General features: G+C 35.5%; 1 protein-coding gene across 8 annotated transcripts in view; it reads right to left on the bottom strand.

The window, feature by feature from the left end:
- LOC149298801 (CUGBP Elav-like family member 2) overlaps positions 1–27818 on the bottom strand; it is a 230707-nt gene that overhangs the window by 22672 nt on the left and 180217 nt on the right. For 6 of the 8 annotated variants that reach the window (XM_089487182.1, XM_089487183.1, XM_089487184.1 and 3 more), the window contains exons 5-8: positions 26045–26179; positions 17095–17174; positions 11397–11555; positions 10423–10486 (exon numbers count right to left, since the gene is read on the bottom strand). In XM_089487182.1, the coding sequence (XP_089343308.1) occupies positions 10423–10486; positions 11397–11555; positions 17095–17174; positions 26045–26179 (438 nt within the window). Of the gene's footprint in view, positions 1–2553; positions 2578–10422; positions 10487–10962; positions 11020–11384; positions 11556–17094; positions 17175–20301; positions 20332–26044; positions 26180–27818 lie in introns of all 8 variants that reach the window. The other 2 variants (XM_089487181.1, XM_089487189.1) reach the window with 2 other exon arrangements.

Here is a 27818-nt window from a genome sequence, read left to right as displayed (position 1 = left end):
GCTTACTACGGTAGATCTGCAGCTTAGACTAGCAATGCAAATCAGCTCATTTACATACATTTGTAATGCAACATTTGACCGGACTTTGTTATTGCATTATTTTACGCATTCCTGTTAACATTATGTTTTTTCATTACTGATTTTAATACTCCTATGGCCAGGCCAAAGCCGTGGAGAAGATCTAACCTGCAGAGCGCAGTGTGTAAGAGTTGATCTTTGTAACTACCAATGATAGGGCTGGTCCTAAACCAAACTGCATTCCATCCAAGAACACTCTCTGGCACCTTCCAACTTCAGAGCAGGCTATGGAAAGGTGAAAATTGAGCCAAAATTCACCATGCATGTTTGTTTTTGTACTTAATGTATGTAATAATAGAAATATAATTAGAAATATAGTAGCAAAAAAAATGTAAATGAACCCTTTGGAAGTACCTGGTTTTCTGCATTTGCACCCATTAAACACTCACAGTACTGGTAGAAAAAGTAAGTGGACCGTTGGATTAAATAACAGGTCAAACCTCCTTTGGCATCAATAACCTCAAACAAGCTCTTCCTGTAGCTGCAGATCAGGCCTGCATAACGTTGAGGAGGAATTCTAGACCATTCTTCCTTACAGAACCGCTTAAGCTCAGCCATATGTCTGGTGTAAACAATTCTCTTGAGGTCCTTCTACAATATCTTTAATGGGCTCTCACTTGGTCACGCCAAAAGTCAGATTTTCTTTTTTTAAGCCACTCTGTATTCAATTTACTTTGATGTTTAGGGCCATTGTCCTGGTTCATCACCGATCTTCTGCTAAGCTTCAGCTTTGTGGACAGCCATCATGACATTATCCTGTATGATACCTTGATAAACTTGGGAATTCATTTTCTCAATGACAGAATGGTGTACAAGACCAAAGGCAGTGAAGTAGCCCCAAATCATGATGCTCCCTCCACTGTACGTCGCCACTAGGATGAGGTTTACATGTTGGTATGTGATGCCCTTTTTACACCACACATAGTGCTGTGTGTTCTTCCCAAATAATTCAACTTTAGTTGTATCGGTCTACAAAATATTTTCCCAGTAGCTTTGTGAAGTGTTAATGTGCTCTTTGGCAAATTACAGTCATACAGAAGAGTTTTCTTGGAGAGCAGCACCTTCCTCAGTGGTGTCTTGCCATGGACTCCATGCCTATTCAATGTTTTACATATAGTAGACTCATGAATAGAGATGTTAACCAGTTCATATGACTCTTTCAAGCCTTTAGCTGTTACTCTATGGTTCTTTTTTACCTCATTGAGCATTGTGCTTTGTGCCCTTGGAGTCATCTTGGCTGGGTGCCCACTTCTAGGGAGAGTAGGCGCAGTACTAAATCATCCCCATTTATAAACAATTTGTCTAACTGAGGACTGATGAATATATCTCTTTAAGATTACTTTGTAACCCATCACAGCTTTATGAAAATCAACAATTCTTGATTATATGTCTTCTGGGATTTATTTTTTGTGAGGCATGGTTCACATCAGCAGTTGCTTTTTGAGCACAAACTCAAAATGTTTGAGTGCTTTTTATGACAAATTAGCTCTATACTACACCTCCAATCCCATTTTATTGATTGGACTCCAGGTTTGCTAACTCCTGACTCCAATAAGCTTTTGTTGAAGTGTTTAGACTAGGGGCTCACATACTTTTTCCAACACACACTCTAAGTGTTTGAATGATGTATTCAATATGGACAAGAACACAGATTGTGATTCTTTATTATTGTAACTTAGATGAAGACCATATTGAAGATGAATTTATACATAAATGCTGGTATTTCTAAAGGGTTTACTTTTTCTTGCACTGTATCTAGCGCTATGGGAAACAGCAACAAGGAAGTGGTTGATGCCCTTAGCACTGAATGTATAACTCTGCACAATTGCAGAGGAGCCAGTCTAAATAAATAAATGTGATAAAATATGGAGTCAGCTATGTAAGAGGATGAGGGCAGAACCCAAACAGAAATAAAATGTTATGTTGATGTTCTCAATATGCAAACACCTATTAATTGTATAACTAAATAATAAATTCAACAGCTTATGATTTTTTTACAACTTTGTCTCAGATAATGGATGTGCCTGCACTGGACCTAAAGTTCATTCAGTTTTGTGTTCTGGAAACTATGCCTAGGTTAATTCAATATAATTGTCATCATGGTCATAAGGGGAAGATTGCTCGTTCTGACCAGTCCACACTTTAGGTAATCATTTTTTTTTCTATGACAGGTAATATATACCAGAGGAATCTTGTCCACGGGAATCTTCAAGGATGAATATAGGGACAGGTAATGTACACACACACGCACTCATCTTACGTGGCTCATACATAGGAACACTGCCTCTTACACACATTCGCAATACCGCAGGGTCATCTGATGCCACATTATGAGACTGTTATGTTAACATACTGAGAATGCGACTGGAAAACAGAGCAGTTAAGTCCAGTTTCTTTATTCTGGGACTGGAATAGCTGCAAAACCTTAGGCCCAGCATTCACTGGCCCTCACCACTGATATAAATATAGCAATACATGGATGTAGTGTGTTTAAACATTCTTTTTTTTGTTATCTCAGTAGGATTAAGGCAGTTAGTGAGTCAAATTTGATCTGGGTATCCTCCCTAAGGTTTTGTAAATTTAACTTTTTAAAATTTTGTAGAAACCATAATAAAGGAGCATAAACTTTCACCACTAAAATATTGTTTCAGTTGTTTTATTAAACAAAAAAAGTCTATTAAGGTATATATGGTATACTCTCTGCCACCATCATGTCCTTTATGTTTATAGAAATGTTTAAAGGCATTTTCTTCTTCTTTTCTTTTTATTCGGGTTTTTTTCTAGACCTAGCCATCTTTTGTATTTTGAAAAATATATACGAGATGGCTAAAACATTGGTAAATCTCTGTATATTTGGATGTTTCAATAACGTCACACTCTCCCTTCTCTGCTTCAGGCTATACATTGTTGATGGCAACTTTTATTTGTCCTTGACATGTCATGTTTGTGTAATGCATTTTCTATACAAACGTTCAGCTACTGTTCATCAAAATGAACAGAGCTGAAACATAGAACACACGATACTAACAGAAACCAACATACTGAAAAATACTGAAACAGCACTTTGCAACACTTACTAAACGAACAGTAAAGTCAAATCTCCATTTTTCTAGCAGTGGGGCTAATTTCTATAACCCATCCTCTAGGCTGTCCAGATTTCTCATATAGAGTAGAGAAAATTACTGTTCTTTGAATGTGAAAACCTATTAGTAATACAGATCACATGCAAAAAATATAATAAATAATTAAACTAAAAAAGTTAGGACGGGCACCTGTGCAGGGCTCAGTATAGAAACCCCGGTTAGTGAATTTACTAATTAAGACTAATTGTCAAATTAAACAGCTATCAGTTACCAATAATCATTTTCATTAAAAAAAAGGGAATTTTAACCTTGATGTAAAGTAACTGGATGTACAAAATGAATAATTTAAAATAGTCCTGTATGAATCATAGTTTAATTTCCGAAAGCATAATGAGTAATCAATTTATGTTACATAAGTGGTGACCGAGTTTCTGATTTTTCATGCTTTTCTGATATTATAAATTTACCTTGGTGTTTTTGGCATTGCGCATTTTCAACGTTTCATATTATATTTATATGGTTACATTGAAATTTATATGTGGCTTATGTAATGCTAAAATAAGCAAGTGTCAAGGGGATATATATATATATATATATTGTACATTATGCCTTCAGAGAACAAGGGGAGTATTAACCTCATATTATAATCTTTGTCAGGAACCTTTACAAATCAAATTTAAGCTTTATTACAGTATTTACCCTCAATATTTTGCTTCTAATGAATACTCCTTAAATTAGAGGCTCTTGAGAGGGGGCATCATTAACTTGTATTTTCTGTGTCCCTGTCTCTCTGTACGTAAGCCCCTATAATCATACAGTACTGTTTTCCTGATACCCTTATAGTAGAGACCGATACTACTGATACACAAGTATTAGGGTTGCACACTCCAAATATGTTTCCTTAATAGCTGGTAAGGAAACTACCCTGCAGGGTTATGTGACAATACCACAAAGCCTGAAAATAGAGTCGGAAACAGTCCGAAATGTCATCACTGTTCTTATAGAAACATGGTTCAATACTAGTTAAAGAAAACATAAAAAAAATCTAATACTGACCATTCTCTATTACTCAGAACAACATGACATCCTACCAACACAATACTAAGACCTTTTTCAGTGTTAATAAACTGAGATCTTTTTAAACTAGCCCATTTATATTCTATGATTGCTTCCTGTGCCAACATATTGTAGAGCACTGGAACATGACATTATATGTCAACACTGCACAAAGTAGACCAGAAAATGGTAGCTCTGCAGAACGACTGGAAGCACTGCCTTTGGTAAGGCCTTGGGCTGCAACCCCAATGGATATGTCACTGACTTATATATTACTAAGAGCCAAGACTGGTGGGCTAATCCTGCAAGAAGTTGAGCTGGACCTGTATAATGTATACTATACTCTATACTCTCTATACTCTCTCTATATATGTGTGTGTGTGTGTGTGTGTAAATAGACATACAGACTTAACTCACCTTTTTAACTTTGCAATACCAACTTCATGGCTTTGTTTTAACTTAGAAATGGTACAAAAAAGTAGTTTGGATGGCTAAATCTGTACACGCAACACTTGAAAATTAAGTGCACTACATAATATAGTTTCCTATTATTTTATTTTAAGACTAGGCGCATGAAAATTGAACATTCACCTTAGGTAATCTAGCGTCTTATTGTTCATAGCCATTATCATAAATCTGCATATCAATAAGCAGGAACAGATGTCAGTTGTTACAAGTGCTTGCCAATCAGGCCTGTTAAAAAGTGACAGATGGGTGGTTTTAAAAACATCCTCACAAGGCCTATTAGCACATTCACAGAAAATTTGGGTTGTAAAGCCTTATAGTCACAGATGCCGTCCTGTGAAAATAAGGACCTTTTTGCAAGTACGTTATGTACATTTTCCATGTCGGGTGACACAACCCATGCAGACATGTTCATGCAGATTGGAAAGTAATTATCAATTTGATTAGAATTTCGTTTTTCTCTATGAGCAATAATATCAGTGGTTCTAGTGTGACAGAAGGCTCTAGAGGAAATGTTCCGGTATTTTTTTAAATGAAGGGACAAATACGTTTAATGATTTAATTGCAGTTGGAAGATAATAATATTCCATATATAACATAAATATGGTGATATGCACTGCAAAATTAAACTACTGGTACAATTGTCTATGAAAAAAACCCAACAAATCTAGGAGCTCATAAAAATGATTTTATATTTCACTGGTGGCTTGTAAACACATGCTGTAAATATTGATATGATACTTACTCTGAGATGGAAAAGCTGACTGGAAATTATATTTTAAACAGGGAATGAAGAGTTGGCGTACTAGTGTCAGAGATGTAGTTTTGGGATCAGAAATCAGAAACCATTTTTTTTTTTTTTTTAAACCTTGCAAGCCCAATCCACTCGCATATATTTTTCAGTAATGTAACAAAATACAACTTTATTATGGACTGTTTACATTTTGCAAGTAAACTGGTCCAAGATAAATCTATATAAATGTTGCAAACTAGACTACTGTTAGAGAGAGAGGATGGTGTCATACAAGCCAGTAGAATAGACAAGTTACTTTTATATTAAAGAAAAAAAAAATGGAGTAATTAAAATTATAACTTCAACACAAATTGGTTTGATTACAGTTTCATTTTTAAAGATGATGAAAGCTGCAAAATATTAATGCTACAAGTCGACCAACAGCTGCTAAGTAGAATTAATATATCCATTTAAATCTGAACAGCTACAGTTGTGCTCAAAAGTTTGCATACCCTGGCAAAATTTTAAAATGTTGGCATTGATTTTGAAAATATGACTGATCATTCAAAAAACAGTTTTTTATTTAAGGCTAGTGATCATATGAAGCTATTTATTATCAAACAGTAGTTTCGCTCTTTTTAAAATCATAATGATAACAGATATCACCCAAATGGCCCTGATGAAAAGCTTACTTACCCTTGAATGTGTGGCCTTGTTAAAGACACGCAAAATGACACACACACACATGTTAAAATGACAATTAAACGTTTAGATACTGAGCCATTGGGAGCAGAAAAGAACTGACAAAAGACCTGGGTAACATCCAAAAAGATGGAAAAGGAAATAAAAAGATTTCCAAAGCCTTGAAAATGTCAGTCAGTGCGGTTCAGTCACTTATTAAGAAGTGGGAAATTCAGGGATATATTGATACGAAGCCAAGGTAGACCAAGAAAGATTTCAGCAACAACTGCCAGAACAATTGTTTGGGATACAAAGAAAACCGCACAGGTAACCTCAGGAGAAATACAGGCTGCTCTGGAAAAAGACGGTGTGGTTGTTTCAAGGAGCACAATACAACGATACTTGCACAAAAATGAGCTGCATGGTCGAGTTGCGAGAATTAAGCCTTTACTGCGCCAATGCTACAAAAAAGCCTGGTTACAATATGCCCAACAACACCTTGACACACCTCACAGCTTCTGACACACTCTAATTTGGAGTGAAGAGATCAAACTAGAGCTTTATGGTCACAACTATAAGCGCTATGTTTGAAAAGGGGTGAAAAGAATGCCATCCCCGCTGTGAGGCATGGTGGCTCCCTGATGTCTTTTGGGGGCGTAAGCACTAAAGGCACAGGGAATCTTGTGAAAATTGATAGCAAGATGAATGCAGCATGTTATCTGAACAAATTGGCAGACAATTTGAATTTTTCTGCACAAAATCTGCACTTGGGATGCTCTTGGACTTTCTAGCTCTACAATGACCCTAAACACAAGGTCAAGTTGACCCTCCAGTAGTTACAGCAGAAAAAGATGAAGATTCTGGAGTGGCCATTACAGTCTCCTGACCTTAATATCATTGAGCCACTCTGGGGAGATCTCAAAAGTGCGGTTCATGCAAGATGACCTGGAGGCATTTTGCCATGATGGATGGGCAGCTATACCACCTACAAGAGTGTGAGGCCACATAGACAACAATTACAAAAGACTGCACACTGTGATTGATGCTAAAGGGGGCAATATGCGGTAATAAGAACTAAGGGTATGCAGACTTTTGAACAGGGGTCATTTCATTTTTTTCTTGGTTGCTGTATTATGATTGCAAGACTCATTGGCTTACTGTATAAGCCTAAACAAGTAACTTTCACTGCACAATCTGTAAAATCTAGGTATGAAGAAGAAAAAAAAACAATAGGTGTGATCAATGAGCAGGTTGGGGAGGCCAACAATTTTTCTTGTAACAGGCCCATTTACACTACAGAGAAGAGCACATAGATGGCTCAGCCTCCATAGTATTTCTTCTCCCTAGATGGTATTCTGAGGTAGAGAGTTGTCCCAGCACTCAGCAGACAGGTGGCAAGAGGACGATAAAGGGTATATCCTGAGGGGTAGCATTGGTTTTTGCCCTTAACCAAGCCTAGGCAGTGACTCCCACATAGTGCCAATGAGCTCTCTCTGGTAATAAAAAGGTTATATTAAGTACAGCTACATCTATATATAAGTAAGATAAGTCTCCAAGCTTTTTATTACTTTTTTTTTGGAATAGTTTCTTCATTTCAATTTTATAAAGCCTATTTTTCTTGAAGATCATATTTACTGATTAATATTCCCTATCTAAGGTGGGTTCCACAGACATCTCTCACAATTTTAACCTTTAAAACACCTAACCCTCTGAATGTGGGGTTAGTGATCACTAGTTATATGAAAGTGGTTTTCTACTTCCCTGGTATTACTTCCTATCATTACTTATATATTAAAGAAAAACGAATGCCAAGAAATAACTTAGAAAAAAATATCAACAGCCCGCAGGTGTTACAGTGAGAAAATAATTCAGTGATCCTTATGTCTCCAGGCCAATTCATATTGTCAGGTAGCAGCTTTAGATTACTCAAAGATGCCAGTACAATAATGAGTTGCTGTAACAACTGATCGCAGAATATCTGTGGGGAGAAACTTGTACGAGCAAAAATATTGAAAGTCTTATTGGAACTGAAGTTAGAATCTAGAAAACAATAAAACGCACAGATGAAACCCTCAAGTGATATACTCTCGCTTTCCACAGGAAACTACCATTAAAAACAGTTCTAGACATTTTAAGTCCCAGTTTATTGTGCTGTTCAATGCATTAGCATTCCACATTCTGATGTCTTTTTTATACATTTGAAACACTATATTTTATATAAAAACAATTATAAACAAAATTTTAATGTTAATTGTGCATATTTCGTAATGTAATGTCTTTTAGAAATGTACGATTATAGTTCTAAATCTAAATATATTTGGGTCAACACAATGGAAAGCCCTCTGAATTTTTGTTGACTGTTGAGGAGTACAAAATTTGTTGAGCAGAATATTTAGACTTAAAACTTTTATTTCTTGTTTAGGGGCAGTTTTTGGACCTTGTTCTTATGACTACTTTCTTAAAGACGTATTCAAGAACATCAGTAAACATGCCATATAAAATGTCACTCGATGTCAGGGCTGAGCGTTGTTCTTTTGTCCACCCTAACATTTATATGATTTGAGCTATACAGTTGCCACAAATCCAACCCAGCCTGTGCAAAGGGAGTTGTAGCCCAACACCTTTGTGTGCAGGTTACCCACATCGACGTCTGTGATCAAGGCACATTTGCCTGGTGGGCTGGTTGCTGAGAGGCCCACATACTTACTGATACTGCTGCTCAAGCTGCAGATCAGGTCCCTTAGTGTGCGGCCACATGTATCCCAAAATGGCACAAAATGACCATAGAAAATCACCATGTTCTATGGCCAGTCTAAAAGCATGGCATGAAATTGAGTAAATAAATATTACATAGCAGAGACAGAAAAAACAGCACTGATTTAAGAAGGTCATCTCATCTTATAGTTCTAAACACTGAATGTTTAAGTCGCTAGTATTTTGCAAAACTTCTTGATTTTAGAGCAGAATGCTGCTTCTTCACATCCTAAAAACATCAATATTAAGCTAAATTTTTCACTTTTAAGGGTCATCAAGTCATCTTTTCCTACTGAATGGGTAGTCAGTGCCATCCAGCCTCTGCTCCAATTCCAAGAATGAAATGCATGGTGATTTGTGTTTAGTAAATGTGGCTTTTCCCAAAGGTGTTAGAAGGAGCGTTAATTAAGCAATGAGGAATTTCTAAATAATTAATATTCCTTTCACAGAAAAATGTAGCACCAATAAAATGCAAAAAAATGAAAGAGATGCTTAGCAAGCAAGGGCAAATGAACGTGATACATTTTGCCCAAACCTTTTAACAGCTAAATCCTACAATAATAAAGCAGGCATAACGCTGAATGCCAGTAATGTATGACACAGTCCAGAACCGAAAAGCAGGGACATTTCGTCCTTGTTGCACAGATTACATATTCATTGATGCAGTGGGGGTCATGATTAAAAATAAAATACAGCCACATTAATGCTCCAAATTGTTTTGCTTTTGCATCAAACAAAGAGAAAGCTTTCTGGTGGTTTCTCACGGCAGGCATAATGGGCATCTGAGCTCTGATTTACAGCACGTCCTGCCTTCTGTAGCATCATGTAAAGTTACAAAATCAGCATGGAAGGTCACACAGTAGGAATGACCTTTCACTAATCACTACACATCAGCTACTACAGGCAGAGCTCATTATAGAGAAATTCTTCAACTCACTGCCTTTCAAATACAGCCTCCTTTGATTTTCTTTTTTTTCTGATACTAACAGATTATTTTATTTTGGGGGGAGCATTAAAAAATACACACAAGAGACAAAAAGGCTTTTGTTGGGTAATTTTGCCATCTGGATTTTCTGTGTAACTAGTTCATTTTGCAAGGTTTCAAAGACATTTTACTCCCTTATTGACTCAATGCCTATAATCTAAGCTTGTGCCAAAGAAGGTCAGAACATTTTCCTTCCTAGTATTCGTTGCTATCTGTAAAATGCCTGAGTTGTCACTAAATTGGTTGCCAGGACGTTGCAATCTCCAGAGAAGTTAAAGCCGAGATCCTGTGGTTGTTTTGTCGTCACCTTTATTAGAATATGATGGAGCTGCGGGGACTAAAAGCTCTCCTGCCTTTTACAATTGGTTGCTTAGGACAGATGGCGGGTGACTAATGTTAGATAAACTACTTGTTCAACCTCGGAGCAGTTGGTTCAATTTTCCATTTCTAAGAGAGCAAGTGTTTCAATTGAGTATTTAACAGAGGGGTGTCGCTTTTTAACAGAACATCATTAGTGCAAAAGAATTTAAGAGCCAGAGAAAATAGGACATAATTGGCTAAAATTAAATGTTTTTTTCTCTACTTACCAGCCATTTGCTGAATGCCACTAAATGCGCCCAGGTTACTGGAGGAGGTGGCTTGCTGTAGGAGCTGTGCATAAAAGAACAAGAAATCAAGCCATGAGACAGCCACAATGAGACAAATAGTTCTTTGTGCGCATTGCCACATGTTTTTCCTCCTCGTCATATATCCTGCTGCTCAAAGGTTCCACTTAGACAAAAACATTCTCTGCATTCTTTAGTACGCTCAGTAAATACACCTTTGGAGAATGTCATTTTATGCTTTCCTCTGAAGGTTTAATCATATAAAAACAGCAAAAAAAACTTTTTCGAAACTATTCTAGGTTTTGTGGGGACAAAACATCAGTGCCTGATTTTGTGTCACATGACAATAAAGTGTTGTTGGCAAAAATGATGAATAACTACACATGATTAAACAATTATTTTCTAGGGTTTAGGTATTCAGTCGAATTGGAAATGTTGCTTGAAATTATACGTTTAGTTACAAAAGTGTTAAATTAGGCAAATGAGGTAGAACAGCACCTTTAAATAATTTTTTTTGCCAACTGACAGAACGCACATTCGCTGTAGCCTATGCTGTAAATCTATATCAATGTCTAATCTCTGCAAAGAAAGGAGAACACACTAGAGGGACTCAATAACATGACTGCTTTAAAAAACAATTAATCAATTTAGTCTTTTGAACAGCCAGGTGTTAAATACATTTAAACTGACACAGCATGACTAATTAAAGCTCTCAGTAGTATTGTAGTTACCATAACTCATCTTTTTAGGTTCCTTTTGTTTTTTCTACCATAAAGAGGTTTTTCTTACTTTCATGCAGACACTCATACTTATCCCAAAGAAGGAGTTACATGTTTATACTGCACATATGTTAGATATATTTCTCATTGGCAGTAGCCCCTTGAATATTTACTCAACTCAAATTGTTATACCAACAGAACCTAACAAGTAGCCCATTGGATAACATTATTACTTACTGCCAAATACTGAGGTGTTAGTCCTCCAAGTCCGGTGAGATTGCCCCAAGTGGCAGTGTTAAGCTGTTGCATTTGCTGTGCTAACTGTTGTTGCAGACGTCTTTGCTCTTTATCCTTCTGGGTATCAGCAAACTTCACCACTATTGGTGAAGAGCAGCCCTAGATTGGGGAGATTATAAAATAGGGACATGAAACCAAGTACACAATTGTCTTTATTCTTGCCAGTTTTATTGAGTTGATTCCGCATGAGCTTCTTTTCTTTGTAGCTACAACAATGTGGATACCATGCAGAAGAAATAATATCAAACTCAACAGACCAACGTCTTGAAGTACTATTACTTTTCCAGGGAAAAAATGTCCCAAGATATAACAAGGTAAATCACATTTGATCTCCATGATGAGTAATTTTTACTGAACCATATTGACATTATTTATGAAACCCTTTTTGGTTTGAGTCTAAGTGCCATTACCTAACATTGTAGAATTAAAAACCGTAGTATTAATACAATGATGTACAACAAATTCAAATAAAAACAGCTGCGATTAAAAAGAGGTGATTCCATGAATAAACCCCTTCACTTTGGATTTATAGGTGCAATGTTATTCAAGTATTTACTAAGAAAAAAATAGGAACACTAGCAAAAAATTGTTCACCCATATAGCAATTTAAAACTATGAATTGTGCAGATGCAATGGATGCGAGGGGGGAGGGGGATAGCGTACATTTTGATAAGAGACAGATGGGACCATTCTAGATTGAAACGAAATAAATCATCATCCATATAGTAAATTGAAAAAGAATGCCGTTTGCCATGATAACTTTACTGCTGCCTAACATTCTATTTTTTAAACTGTCTTTTTTATTGGACTGTATAAAAAAACAATTTCTGTATTCTATGGCGGTCTCATTCTTCTTACTGTGCCTTTTCCGTGTCCCGCAAGTTGGTGAATTCAAAAGCAGAAGCCATTATCAAAATAGTAATGATATGAGAAAGTGGTCTCGTATAAGATGGGGTTTTGTTGTTGAATGAAATGTGTTTAGTGGTAAGGAAAAAATAGGAACAGCATGCCTAGCACACACTGCACCTTCATGTTTAAGTATCATAAAAACAGTGGCATTGCATTTTACTTTTCCTATTTTTTAGTCACGCACCTTATTTTAACAAAGATTATAGTAAAATGATCCAGAAGATGTAAATTATGTGCACATTCAACTTGAGCTAAATTCAATAAATGTAGAATTGGGTTTAAACATATTATCATGGCTGTCTTTAATGATTATAGGGCCCAAGCATTCATCACCCAGTGTACCCTTGTGGAACAGACTATTAGGGCTAGAAACAGCGATGTTTTGAGTCCTGAGCTTCACCATTATCTTCAGCAGATAGCGGTGTCTCTTAAGCTATTAAATATTGTTTATTCTAGATGCAACTGGGAACAGAGTGGAGTTGCTGCCTCTGTCATCTGTAATCTGGAGTCACTTCTGCCCACAATCGGTCAGAATTGCGGTTATAAGGGGGTAGTGACAGGGCGAAACATGACATCATGAATAGTGGAGCAGTTTCAACCTTGTGGTTGAACTGAAATAATAGAATCTAGATGAGTAAAAGTTCAATCTCAGCTGAGCGCTCTTTCATCTGAGAAAGTGATTGAGTATTGGGATGGTGATTGGGATACAGAAAAAAGTTATGGTGTACTGAGAAAAGTCACTCCCGAGAGAAAGAGAGAAATGCCACAGTTTTACTCTGGTAAGCTTGATGAGATACACACTACTGTTCAAACATGAAGGGGGTCCAATACCTGTTTTCATGGAAAACAAGGACATTTCCCCAATGTGACCCCAATCTTTTGAACGGTAGTATACATTTTCAAAATGTTTGGATATTTTCATTTGACCTTTGGTTCAACCATAACAGGAACCTGTGATTTAAATCATGGACCTGCTGCTATATCTCTTTTTTAGTCTTTTAGTTTTTTGTTGAAAATGTGTTCAACAATTGTAGTGCCATAAGATTGTACCCCTGCCAACATTACACAAAGCAGGCAGTCTGAAAAATCACATGGCACACTTGTCTCTTGAAACCTTATTTTACTTAAGTGCCCCATATTTAGAACTATGTCCCTTAATTTATTTTTGAAACGTGACACATATCACCAAGATAAATGACGGACCACATGGTGTTCAAATGTGTCTTGGACAGAAAATATTTTTAATAGGAAATGGCTAGCCTCCAAGGGGTTAGTTGTACTGTATTATTCACTGCAATTATCAATACTAATTAGCGCTTCACATTAGAAAATGCCATAAGTAAACACATTTAATTAATTCCCTGTTAGCTAGATGTAATTTCTCATCTCCAATGGATCTTCTGCAGAAAACTGTGTAAACTAAATAAAAAAAAAAATATTGAGCATATATTATTAACCTTTTTTGAAATGATACCTATGAAACAACAATTTTGTCGGGAAATGCTACATTTTGCTTTAATTTAAAATGCTATTTAAGTTAAGAGCACCACTTTAATGGCTATGTCTCAAAATGGTGAAAATTACACTGGAATAAAATGGCATCCTTATGACATTTAATGCTGATGTAACTCTACTTTTATTTGCTTTCTTTTTGCTGGCAACTATGACTGTTGTGTGTCACTACCTGTACACTTCTACCTGTTTTTATTTCTTGTAATCAGAGCACAAATGGCTAATCTGTATGAATGCATCATGTTTTAGACCGTTTCAACATTAAAACACTTAAGCATTTAAACACCAGGACTTCTCGAAATGGTTGTATGGAGAAAAATCTACTTCCATTCCTGGACATTCTAGATAGACTATGACATTTCAGATAAACCAAGTTAAATGTTATTTAGTTAATCTTGACCCGGTTTCTCATATTTTAGTTAATTGTGATCTTGAAAACCTATTGTTTGTGTAAGAAATATTATAGATTGTAGGGACTCAGTATATATCAACATGTCCTGGATGTTGTCCTGGAAGGAAAACATTTTGATTATAAGTTCAAGAATATCAACCAAAGTTCAAAAGTGCTGCTTACAAAAAGAAGATAGATTTACGATGCCAATTTGATTACATCTGGAGAACGGAAAACAATTAAGTTATGACATTTTTCATGCACTGCGCTTTTCACCTCTCATTTAACAAAGCTACAGATTAATGGGTCACAACATGATGCCATAATGATGATTTAGTACCCAACATGCTTTGGGGAGAATAGCGTTGGAAATGACAGAAAGTATGAGAGAAAGAGAAAGTAAAAGAGCAAAAAAGAGAGAAAAAGACAGAGAGAAAGAAATATGTGCAAGACAAGTTTTGATTTCAAAACACTGCACAGAACACCACAATGTCATAACCAAGAAATGTAGTATACACAGTTACAGTATACAGAACACAGTATTACATGCATGTCGAAATCAACCAATAACATAAGCTCAGGAACTTTTTTGTGCAAAATACTGAAAGAACATGACAAAATCACAGACTAAATAAATATAATGTTGGTGTATATCTTTTGTATTGTCCCTCTTGTGACACTGTGTTGGTGTTTGTGAGTTTTCAGTAAATTAAGTAAAACCCATATTGGTCTGCGAGGATCATGTTAAAGAATGAGACAGATTACTGCAAAATAATCAATAGAAATGAATGTAATGTACTGAGGTGTACTAGAAAAAATGATGAAAATATATCCTATGCTTATCTTTGTCATATGGAATTTATGTCGAAATCTCTGAGTGCCAAACTTTTCTCTGAGAAACTGAAATGCAACTTAAAGGGATAGATGCAAAGCCCCTAGATTCTTCCTGGGGGGGGGGCAATTATCAGCTCTGGAACAGGAGAATTCCTAAGTAGAATTATGACATGGGCTCTGGGATTTCATGCTACAGGAAAACGTAAATGTACCTCAAACATGGAAACTACATGATATCACTTTCATTGTAACCGATCGAGGGGGCTGGCATTTAGCTGGTAGGCTGATGCCAAAAGGTTTTCTGATGTGTTATTTGAGTGAGTACATGCAGTAGGTGACACCAGAGGAATAGGTCACCTAGGGTGCTAGAAAGCCAAGAGCCAGTAAGATCAAAATATTTATTTTTGATATTTAGTGTGCCATTATATAGCAAACTGGAGTTGAATTTCACCTTATAAATGGGACACCTTTCAGAAGCTATGTTGGTAAAGATTGTGCTGCAATATTATTTGTTGACAGGGGATCCAAGTGTCCAGCATTTTGATACGTATATAAAAGAAAAATTAGCACTCTTGGCAGGTGACTGCTTATTTTGCTGGAAGTGTCGATTTTTTCTCCATCCTCCTAAACCTAAAGTGTTTCAAGTCTCTTTTCTGCTGAAGTAGTTAAAATGATGTCTTAGCTTAGACAGGTTAAATATCACTTTGATAAAGTGGGAACCAATTTTCTGTGTAGGATTTCAAAGATATAATTGCACAACCACAGCGGGCCAAGCTATAATTTTAGAAGTCAGTGCTCTGTATCAGAACAAGCCTTTCTTTTTAATGTTTAGGATAATTGTGCTGCAAACACATGTGGTATTGTAGCATTGTGGCTTTGGATTTGTTGACATTTTATATTATGTTCAAAATCAACAACCTGTTTTTAAAATTTTAGGTCTAGCTTTTTGGTCTTCTTCCAATCAGAAAGTTAAGCAGGGGATGGAATTAGATATCTGGGAATCCTCCGGGTCGAGGGAGCGGGGTCTTGACACCATTAGTGAGTTATAACTTTGTGATGCACTTTTAACGTATTAATACTTGAAGACACTCAAGGCCAGCTCATTTAGAAACTTCCCATCTACTTGCTTCCATTTGAGCAACCACTAAAAGCTAGTAATAACTTCCACAGAAGCAATAAAAAGTGTGAAAGAGGGTGCAAAGCTCCAGTTCTCACCCACTGACATCACACCACAAGCCAGCATACTATATAACAAACGGTCAAGTGATGTATAGATTGGTTTTCATGTTTTTTTGTACAATGGTTTTCAAAAACCCTCCATTTTAAGAGATGTATGAGTTCTTATGTCCAGTTCTAGGTCTATTAACTAAATAAGTTGAGGGTAAATTGCAGTGTCATTAAGAATCTTACCCCAACATACTAACTTTATATAATTAAAGGCCAACTCTTCCAGGTAATCATCTCAGGGGTTGGCCATTGAAAATAAACAACTAATGCAGTGTGTCATACTATATCACTATTATTTACCACTGTTTGTTGTATAGCTGCTTCAGTGAACAATAATGCATTGGCTTATCTTGTATCAGGAAAAATATGGGTCATTGTACACATCTTGGCTTTGAATTAGACATTGAAGCTGTGTAGAAGACAACTGAATAGTGGGACTCTCTATTGATTGTGGCTGAAACAAAATTTCATAGGGCACTGGCAAAGCCTCTATATCCCACTGTCTTTTGCGTGAAATTAATGTGGAAACCCTTACAGGATTTCTAGTACCTGAACTAATCTACAACATGTAGTGGTGTGTGTGCTGGGAGCTCTATCACTTGCTAAGGAACAGTAATAATGAATAGCGTGATAAGTGCCATTGAGTTATCTAAGATCTTTACATCTGTGATTGTCATGTTAACAGTCTGTACAGGAGAGAATGGATTTTGCTTTTTACCCAATCATTTGCACAAAGAAAACAAGAAAGGGCAGATGATACAGTACCTCCATGGTCTGAGACTGGTGCATGGCTTTGATTGCATTCTGTGCCATTGCCCTTGTAGAAAATGTAACAAACGCACAGCCTGTGGGGACAAGGGGACAGGGAGCAGGAAAGACAAAAAAAACAACAAGACAAAAGGGTTGGACGCTTGTTAAACCAACACAATCTACGAGAACGGCCACAAGACGACACTGTTCTCAGTAGTACATAAAAGTAACAACTCCTTGAATTTTTTTAGCGGTTTGGTACTTACAGTGCTGACTTGCTAATCCGATCATAGAAGAAAGAAAAAAAACAAAAAACAAAAACAACAAAAACAAAATGGGGAAGCGTTCTTTTCAGCCATTTGTTACAAATACTTAAAAATAGATCTACACATATTCAGTCATGAATTTAATCTTAACAATATACAATAAAAGGGTCATTTATACGGGCACCACTTCTGCCAGTCGCAAACGCTATATATTGTGTTTTATAACACAAAACATTTTTTTGTGGGCCTTATTGAAAGAAAATTATGTCAGGATAACACTACTACTACACTGAATTTGCACATCAACAAAAATATATAACAAAACTATTATATATTTCAATTATATAATCAATGTTAAAAAAGCAATATACGTTGGGCTGTATTATGTCCGTGAACTTGTATTGTTTACCCCAGAAAGGTACCTCTGATGGATTTTAATATTATGATTTGTAAGATTAACTGATGTTTATCATGTTAGATTTAAAAAAAAAAAAGTCATGGTGTGTTTTTGATATTTAAATAATCTGTTAACCTAATGTGTTTTTATGGATTCATCAAGAACGCTTTCTAAAGAAAAACAAATATGGTTACAGTAATTTTAACTGTAGTCAAGCATGTAATATCAGACCTTGAAATAGAATAAGCTTTATAAATACACACTACAAAATAGCAAGACTGTTATGCTGTTAATGGATGCCTTGTGTCCTTTATATATGACCCTGAAAGTTGTAATTGTTTTTATGTTCTGCACATCAAGCATCTTGGTAATGGTAACAATTATTCCTTATTCATTAAAATAGATTATATGTAATTCAGCTCAATAAAAAAAAACAAAGGGCAGGTTCATGGCATCCCCTTAAAACATTGTTGTTTTCTTTAATAACATCATATACAAAAATACAGTGAAGTAAGAATATTTTGATATGCATCCATACATTGTTGGCTTAGAAAACCCATGTGTCTTACATGCTTAAATTAAATGCATACCGTATAATATTAGTGCTCAGACAAGACAATATAGATTCATGTTAGCTTAAAGGAAGACGATACCATTCAGTTGCTGGAATTTCATTGACATTTAGTGCCCTTCTTTTAGTTTATGAAAAAGTTGATAGAACGTGCAATAAGATTGAGGCTTGATGATTAACTAATACATATATTAGAGATCAGGTTACAGGTCGCATTGTTAGCAATTGTGAAAATTTAAGAACACAATAAAATCCTACAGATTGCATTAGATGGATCTCTTCCAACATTAAGTAGCATTAAAGTTGTCAGGCACCTAACATTTATATTCCTAGAAAGCACTGCAAGCCTTTATTATGCCCAAAGTGTTGAGGGAAAGGCATCTCAAATAGCACAAGCAAAGACACTTAAACAAAAGCATGTATGGGGATTTAAAACCAAACTATATTAAAGTTAATGAGCTATGCCTATTTTAATATAATTATTTTCCGTTGCAATTAGCCTTAGCCAGATCCGCTTTTTATTTGTATGTGTACCTTTAAATGGAGTGGCTTTGGCATGCGGAATATGGAATGCTACCCATGCCAGGGGATGGTGCCTGTATGGGTCAAATGTGGCACTTTCAAGGCTCATTGCCTTCCTAAGTAATAAAAAACACTGCCTTTTGAAATTTCCATTTTATTCATCAAGCACCCTTGGGTATCTTGAAGAAAAAGACTGTGAAATGAATGCAGATTCTGGCTGATTTTGTAATAATACTATGGCACACTAAAAGCTTCACAAGAGTAACATAGACATGTTTGATTCGTGCTCTCTAATGACTTTAAAAGTACATTGATTTTCAGCTTCTTTAGCCGAGCACAGTTTGAACTCGGGTTTCAGAGAATAATTTAGTGTTCCACTCAATTTCCTCAAAACATTATTATTACTACTTAAAAGATTTCCAAATGAAGCAAATCTAAACACTGAGTGGTTCCAGCATATTGTCATTTCAGAGCTAATGCACAAAATCCCTTTCTTGGCATCATACGTTTAGCTGCAGCCCCAGTGGCCAGAAAACATAATGAAACAGTTAATTATTTATATACTAGATTTTCCAGCAACTAAAGGATTCGTAGATATGGCCAAATCAATCAGTACGTTTGAACACATGGCTTATCTCTCCTCCCTGTTTTCACTTGTGTACAGCTGATGTAATTATCAAATCTCCTCACCATGATAATGACAAATGAGAAAGATAAAACCCACCCAACACCAACAATACCATAACTATAAAATGAAGGCCTGTGGTCTCATGCAGATAATCTATAAGATGATTTCCTAAAGCAGAACTTCATGTTTTGGTTAGCTATCACCATTGTACTTTTGGTCAACAAAATGAACTAATCAATCCTATAAATTCTAACACATAAAAAGTTTTAAACAAGGTAGTCTATAGTGTCATGATGATGATGATGATGTTGGCTAATTCAAAGGTGAACCCTGTTTTTTCCCTTAATAGGCAAACAACTACACTACTTGAATATTTATACAGATATTAGGGGTTTGAGTTACAAAATCAGTATCTTTTAGAAGTGAAAAGCTAACAAAAAAATTCTGAAAATTATTATTAGCAACTAAAACTTAAGATTCAAAATGGTCATTTGAATGAATGTAATGAATACTGCATTTTCATTCTATCATTCATGACCCTAAAAATAGGACTAATCTTTTAGGACTAATCAATTTCCCATTGCAAGATCACATGTGCAACCTTTCATGTACACTAAACAAATGGAAATGAACTAACTACTCACATGAAGTTTTACTTGAGAAAGGCTTTGCATGTGCATATAAATAAAACCACATTCTTTTCTTCATTTTTTCATAGTAAATTTCAATTTGTTTCATAATATGAAAAAAGATAGTAAGTGTACTACTTTTGGAACAGGAAATTGTAATTTTAAGGAAAGCCAAAGAAATGTAGAAAAATAAAAATAAACCACTGTACCTCTGCTAGATTCCATATTGTTGCTGGGCACTAAAATTAAAAAGGGCTCACGTTTATAATCAAACTCAAACTGAAATAAACTTAAGATACTAACATCCTTCATCAGTTTTTTATACTAGACAAAAGTATCAGGAGCATCTCTACCTTAAGCACCAGTCCCTTTAAACACAAATCAAGATAAGGATAAGCTTAAATGAACAAATATTTAAAAGAGAAAACAAACATTACTAACCATGATGTGGGTGATATTGTGATTTACTTTTCATTTACTATTTGTTATAGGTGTCAACTAAACAAAAACTGTAATGTTCAAGGAAGTGCAGATTAGGAAATTTGTAGATTGGGTTTTTTTTTTATACATGTGCAAAAATATGAGCTGTTCTCTAAATGTTCTCTTCAGTTGTGAGTACGGAATAAACAAGTTTATTTTACCAATCTGGTTATCAAAGCAGAACCAGGAAAAAAAAACATTCTATATATACTGTTTCTTTGTATCACTTTTTATATTGCCTCAATTTTCCATGGACTTTTACCCAGAATGTCTGTAAAATGTAACAATGATAGCTTAATTACAGATATTATTATTATTTTAATTTCTATATAAAATTACCAAATAAGTTGATTCTTATCCAAGAAATGATTCTCACTGTTATAGTAAAGGCGGCTAACAGTTAAGGGACTAGCAGGCAGACTAGCCCCCCCTCACTACCCCCCCTCTCTGCCCCTTCAAACTACCCCCCCTCAAACTACACCCCCCCTCTGCCCCTTCAAACTACACCCCCCCCTACCCCTTCAAATTACAACCCCCCTCTACCCCTTCAAACTACACCCCCCCCTTACCTTGTTGCCGGAGTCCTGCGGTGAAAGCGGGAGGCATCCGTCTTCTCGCTCTGCCGCGGTGCCGGCATTTCATGTTGAGCGCCGGAATAGTCATGGAGAGTAAGGGGCGCCGAGCGGCTGCTGAGAACTTCACGAGCAACCGGGACTTTAAAGCATCAGGTTTTGTTTTTTTTCTTTTTAAACTTTATTTAACATGAATGATGTTAAATAAAGTTTAAAAAAAAAAAGCAAAAAAAAACAAACGATGTTTCAAGTTAAGTCCCGGGCAGGCGCCCCTGCTACCATGGCGCCCTGTGCGGTCGCACAGGTCGCACACCCCTAAGGCCGGCCCTGCTAGCAGGCTTGTAGATAGACTGCCATTGAATCTACTGATTTCCACCCTTCAATGTATTTTTTTTTTTCATGGCACTGAATAACTGGTAGTTTGTAACCATTGGCACCTACCCAATCCTTTAATGGAGGAGGGTCATTCAATCTATATGAAGAACAACATGGGGTTTTGTCAGCCTTCAGTACTAAGCTCCAATTGTTGGTTTAGATTCCCTTTGAAATGATCATGGTAAAAGCTTTAGGAAAATAATAGGCATGGTGGAATTAGACGCAGTTAACATAAAAGCCTTATATTGCAACTAGGGGCTATTCTATTGTTAATATGTTCTTATGGGGAATCATGCATGTAAATGTGGACAATGATTGAATGTTCACACAAATTAGATTATAGATCACAGATTAGATCACATATGGATACTGTGAGTGTGGCTACAGTATGTATGATTTATAAAAAGCACTAATGCTTACTCTAGCACATTTGTTCTTGGCTTGGTTCTCTTTGTTATACAAAACACTTGTATTGCATATAAGTTATGTTTTTTAAAAACACTAGAATATAGATCATGCTAAATCTTTAAATAAATGTTAAATAATGTTCTAACAAAGAATATGTTTCCATATCATGATAATACGAAGGATATGAAAAAATGACATGGAAGTCTTTAGAAGATTGTGGGAAACATCTGTATTTCAGTGTCTCAATTCTTCATTTTTATATGATCTGCCCTCTGAGAATGTAGACTGGTATTTATGACTATAAAGAAAAATGGTTTATGTGTAGGAAATGTCAAATATCCTAAGCTCTTCCAGGATAGAGCTAACTAGTTCATTTAAGAATTCTCAAAGCTTTTAAGTCGCCTGGTAGAACGACCGGTGGATGGAGCGGTGATGCTAGGTGCATAGTGGGACAACCAATGGAGCAACATGAATGCATAAAGCAATGCAAGCAAAAGAGAGGATGTCCTACAACATCAAGCTGGTTCAACTAGAAAATTTGTGATATCTGTTTTATAATATACAATACAAATCAGTCATTAAGGTTTACAATCCTTTCAAATTCTGAAGCATAAACAGAATTCACACCTGATGATCTAGAATTTCAATGTCAGCTATGTAAAACCTGAATTAGAATCATAACATTTGATACATTAAGTATGCACCATATATGCATTATATATGGCATACATTTGAAACATTAAGTATATGTGAAAGGCTTAATAAATTATATATTTTTCTCAGTTTAACACAAGGTGCAGGTGCTTTAATTTAACTCAGGATACAGCACTTAGAGCTTCCATTTCTTAGCTCCTGATTTGAATTTGACGAACATTATCTTATAGTGGAACATACACAAAGTACATTCTTGAATAGCATGGCACTCTGTTGCCAAGGAATCCTTTTAGTTACCTAATTTGATCTTATTATCCATAAGTGTGTTCCGTACTGGCAATTACTAAACAGAGGTTAAGAATACATAAGAGGCATGTAAAATGTCAACAAAAATCAATAAGGCACAGTTTATGCATTTACACCAATTTTCAGTATGCTAAAGAGAAGTTACAAGGAGATGTTGCAATTAGTTGGTCTTGGAGAAAAAAAAAACGTAAAAGTGCTATCTGAACAATGGAGAAGCTTTTTATGCTACGAATGTGGACATCCTTTTAACAACTCCTTCATTCTTATTTACAGATCAATCAGTATTCCATTTAGTATCTAATGCTAAGCAGAACACCTCCTAAATTCTGTCTGAAGATTTTGTAATTACTTTCAAGTAGATCTCTTGTTGAAAGGATGTCTGTTATCTTTGTTTTAAATAAACACAAAAATATAGATTTTGTTTTCTAACTTAAAAATATGGGACTGTTTATATAAAAGTTGTTCACTGTCAAAGATGCATGAGAGGTGTTATCATTATAGTAACCAATGGAATGGCTCAATCAAATTGTCTATGGCAACAAAATCACCTTTTCTACATTCTTCCATTCCAGATGGCTCATCTACTTTAAACATCTGTATTTCACTACTTTTTCAGATCACATTGCTTGCTATTCTGAAACATATTAGAATATCTTGGAGATCTATAAGTCATTTTACTTAGATTAGTAGTGTGTTGCTTAGACCTCTTCACTCAAAGGCTTATTGACCTGAATGTGTGCTTTTTCTCATTTCTTGAAATCACACTTTCACTGAATATATTACTAAGCAATTTTGCTAATGAAAAGGCACAAAAAGGGTCATATTTAATGAACATTAGAGAAGATGAACTGAGGTGGATTGGGACTTGCAATAATTAGTATTCTGCATCTCCAAAGTATTGATGAGCTCAGTTGTCACATTTGTGGGTAGTTATTCTCACCGACAATTATGCTAATACAAAAATGACATATTCATGGGTGTTACAGAAACACATGGTGATTTTCCATGTTAATTGGTCCCATTTTCTATAGAAGGCAAAAGGGTAGATTCTTATGGGCAGCTGCAGGCCTGAGCAACATAATTGTGCATCTGAGGCCAATTTTATCAGTATACATATTGTATGATCTACATATTCTATTATAATATAGATCATTTTAATTATTTTAACATACATTTGTTTATATATTGGTAACCCTGCATTTGATATTGTATGCCTAACATGATTCGCACCCTATACTAACAGCAAAGAAGTTGATTCAGAGAAACTAGTTAATTTGTAACATTGACACCGTCACCTGTATTTGTATGTTTGAATTATTTCAATAAACATTTCTAGATGGATTTTCATATTAGCCATTTGTAGATATCTGAGATATATACAACAGCCCGTACAATGTGTAAGGATAGCAAGCTTAATATGTAACAGAATGCCCACCCCATGGTGTGCAGAGGGTTAAAGCTTACATGACACTCCAAGTTTAATAATCCCAAGCAAAAATAGTTATGTAAAATATGACCCCAAATCAGTCACTTTGGCACTAACAACAATTTCCATCAAACTTCGTCTGTTATGCTGTTTACTGCAATCAAATATATTTACAGACATCTTTAGCAATAACCCGATTTACCCAAGATTACAATCAGCAACACACTTGAAGTATTGTCATTAAATGCATAAACCATGTCCTCATTGTGAAATAAAGATTGGACACCTGTGGTTGACTATCAACTGATCTCACTCTTAAAAAGCCTCTCTCCTTATTGATTTTTTGAAAGCTGGTGTAGTTTTAGATATGCTTTTGCAGTAAAACAAACATTATGTGTTTTTTATATACATGACTGTCATATTAATTTGTAAACTACAAGTGCAGTACATTCACAAAACAATAAACGATAAATGAAAAAAGCATTGTTAAATAATGGAATTATTGTATTGTTTTTAATGGAATGATCATGCAAGGAGGGAGGGACCTGATTAGATTATAATAATTATTATCATTATTTTTTTAATTAAACTATTTTAAAGGAGAAGCCCCATGGAAAAATAAATATTTTATTTAAGGATTAAATATGATGCGTGTACAGTTGTGTACATAGCTTTGCATTGAAGAAAACTGGGTTTATTTGTTCAGATAAACTTCTTTAATCTGCAGTTTTGTAGGTTGCCATTAAAGGCAGTCATGTGGCAATATAGGTGGGTTTCCCTGCTTAACCACCACACTGAGCTGATTCTTCACGACACTGCTAATGAAAACGTTTCCTTTATATTCTTTCATAAGCCAGAGGGTCCCTCTGGGTTTTTAAGACTGAGCCATTCTTTTGTTCACCACAAGACCTGTGTTAAGTCAGGGTGCTGGTCTAGTAGATTGAGCTACGGTAACAGAGTTAGAACACATACACAAGACTAATAGCAAGATATCTAAAATGATTGTTTTTTGAAGTACTACACATTTGTTTGCCATTCTACTACATTATGTTTATTGTCCACAGTACATAACCCCTGTTTAGGTAACCCAGTTCTTTGTAATAGGTGCTATCTTGAAAGGCAAAATAAAGAACTACATCTTTAAGGAAAAATGTGCCAAATATGATGCAAAAATGTTATCAGAAAATAAGTAAAAAGCAGAGTTAGGGACTGGTGCTTAAAATTTGTCTCCTTAAAAACTATACACATTTACTGTTCCCAGCTGGACCATGAATACATGAATTAATGCCAAATAGGTTGTTCTGTTAAAGCCCAAAAAAAGTTGCTTATCCCAGAATGCTTTCGAAAAGAAGTTAACAAGAAGCTGATTTGAGTGCATGGGCTCAGCTGGTAACATTGTATATGTTGCAATCTTGCACTACTAAAATGCTACATGTGAAAATAATCCTTTAAAGAGCTGCAATCGCTTTGTACACAAGTGAACATAACTGGAGACAAATTCTTTTATTGTACCCTTGGTGCATGGTAATAGATAAAAATCCAAGGCATGCTTTCCGTAGAGACCCTTTTGACTTAACGTCTTCACAATGCCGTAAAAAAAAAAGATCTGGAGAGTAACTACATCACATGAGAAGCAACAGCAAGTGACCTCTGGCCCAACACATCTGCTGCATGTGACATATTGCTCCAATTAGCTCATAAGCAAGAGGTCCTTACAGACGGCGCACTCACCTCGACTTAGACCATCAGGTCCCCGTAGGATTCTGCATTCTTCTATCTGGCCAAATGGAGAGAACATCGCCCTGATATCATTCTCGTTACACTTCTTCGAAACCATCCCTATGAACAATTTTCTGTCTTCCACGGCTAGAAGATAAAAATAATAAATGAGCAAGGGCCATTTCATCTTTTTTTTTATTCCTGTGATCAATGCTTCATTAGCACATCAAAAGCAGCTACGATCATGTGGGCTTTGGTATATGCTTTATGCAGGTCCTATGAAGGCAAATAATTACTCTTTATTTCACATTTATTTTCACCCCTTAATTTTTTTGCTGTGAGACTACCACCATTCACAGTAGGTTAAGATGCCATGCACTGAAATACATTTATTTAAGCGATTTTGATACCGCTGTAATGTTACACATACGCATGTATGGAGAAATATTTTAAGGCGCATTCAATGAAGGCAATTATGTAAATCACAGCTGTCAATCATCTATCCTGTTGATTTACAAACAAGGCAGGTTGTTTGGATAATACAAGCTTATATATATCTACAGCCAAATTAATTGATGAATTGGTTGAGTTAGTATAAGTAAATCAAAACATGACATCAGGGCAAATGTCCTGATAATCACAAATGGAGAGGGCTGCATTCTACCTATATAGATAAAAAACATTGTTCCATCTTTGTATACAAAAAATAAATTGACCATTACAAGCGTATGAATGGGATGAATAACATGCTTTATTACACGCTGTAAAATATTCTGCCTTTTATCCCTGAATGCAAAGATCCCTTGTTTAATAATATTATATTGTATTTGGCATCAATTGCCGATGTCATTGGCTTAACCTTACTTTTTAAGCCTAATTCAAAAATACTTTCATAAAATACATAGGTGATGAGCTTCAATAACAGACCCCGGGGGCCATTGTGCTATCATACATAGGACAAATGGTGGGAAAAAAACCCAAAACAGTTTAAACAGCACCTTACATGTCAAAACGAAATTTATATTAACCCATAACACTCTTTTACAAACCTGTTTTAGAGCTCACAGACAGAAATCAATATTGTGCCGTTCCCAGCAACTATTTAGCTAATTCTATTGTTTTTCCTTACATTTCGGGTTCTATGTTGTTATCTGACTTTTGTACTGTTTAGGGAGTATAATGTGGCATTGCTCTTTTAACCTCTTAAGGACCGGGCTCATTTTTCGTTTTGTACCCTGTGGGACCGAGGCTGTTTTAATACTTTTGTGGTGCTTGTGTTCAGCTGTAATTTTCTCCTCACCCATTTAGTGTACCCACATAAGTTATATATTGTTTTTTTCAGGACAAGATGGGCTTTCTTCAGATACCATTATTTTGATCGTATCATCTTATTTACTATAAAAAAAATAAAAAAAACATGGTGAAAAATTGAAAAAAAACACATTTTATGACTTTTATTTGAAAAATCTTTTACTCACCTAAAAAAGCAAGTAAAAAAACTAGCTAAATAGATTCTACTACTTGTCCTGAGTTTTTATGTTTTTTTGCTGTTTTTTGTAAGTTATAGGGCAATAAGTACAAGCAGTGTTTTATGATTTCCAAATCTTTTTTAACAAATCTGGTCATTCTGCCTCCATCTCCTCTTTGGAACATCTTTGAAGCCGGTTAACTCAATTTAACCCATTCAAACCATATATTTTTGAAAACTAGACACCCCAGGGTATTCCAAATGCTGTTATTTTAACCCTTTCCATGCACCAATTATACAACTACACTTTGTCAAACT

The sequence above is a fragment of the Sceloporus occidentalis genome, unplaced genomic scaffold, assembly GCF_023333645.1.
Source record: "Sceloporus occidentalis isolate IW3139 unplaced genomic scaffold, rSceOcc1.0.p SCAF_31, whole genome shotgun sequence".
NCBI lineage: Eukaryota > Metazoa > Chordata > Lepidosauria > Squamata > Phrynosomatidae > Sceloporus > Sceloporus occidentalis.
The sequence above is the reverse complement of the archived record's forward strand: the minus strand, read 5'-3'. Positions and strand labels throughout refer to the sequence as shown.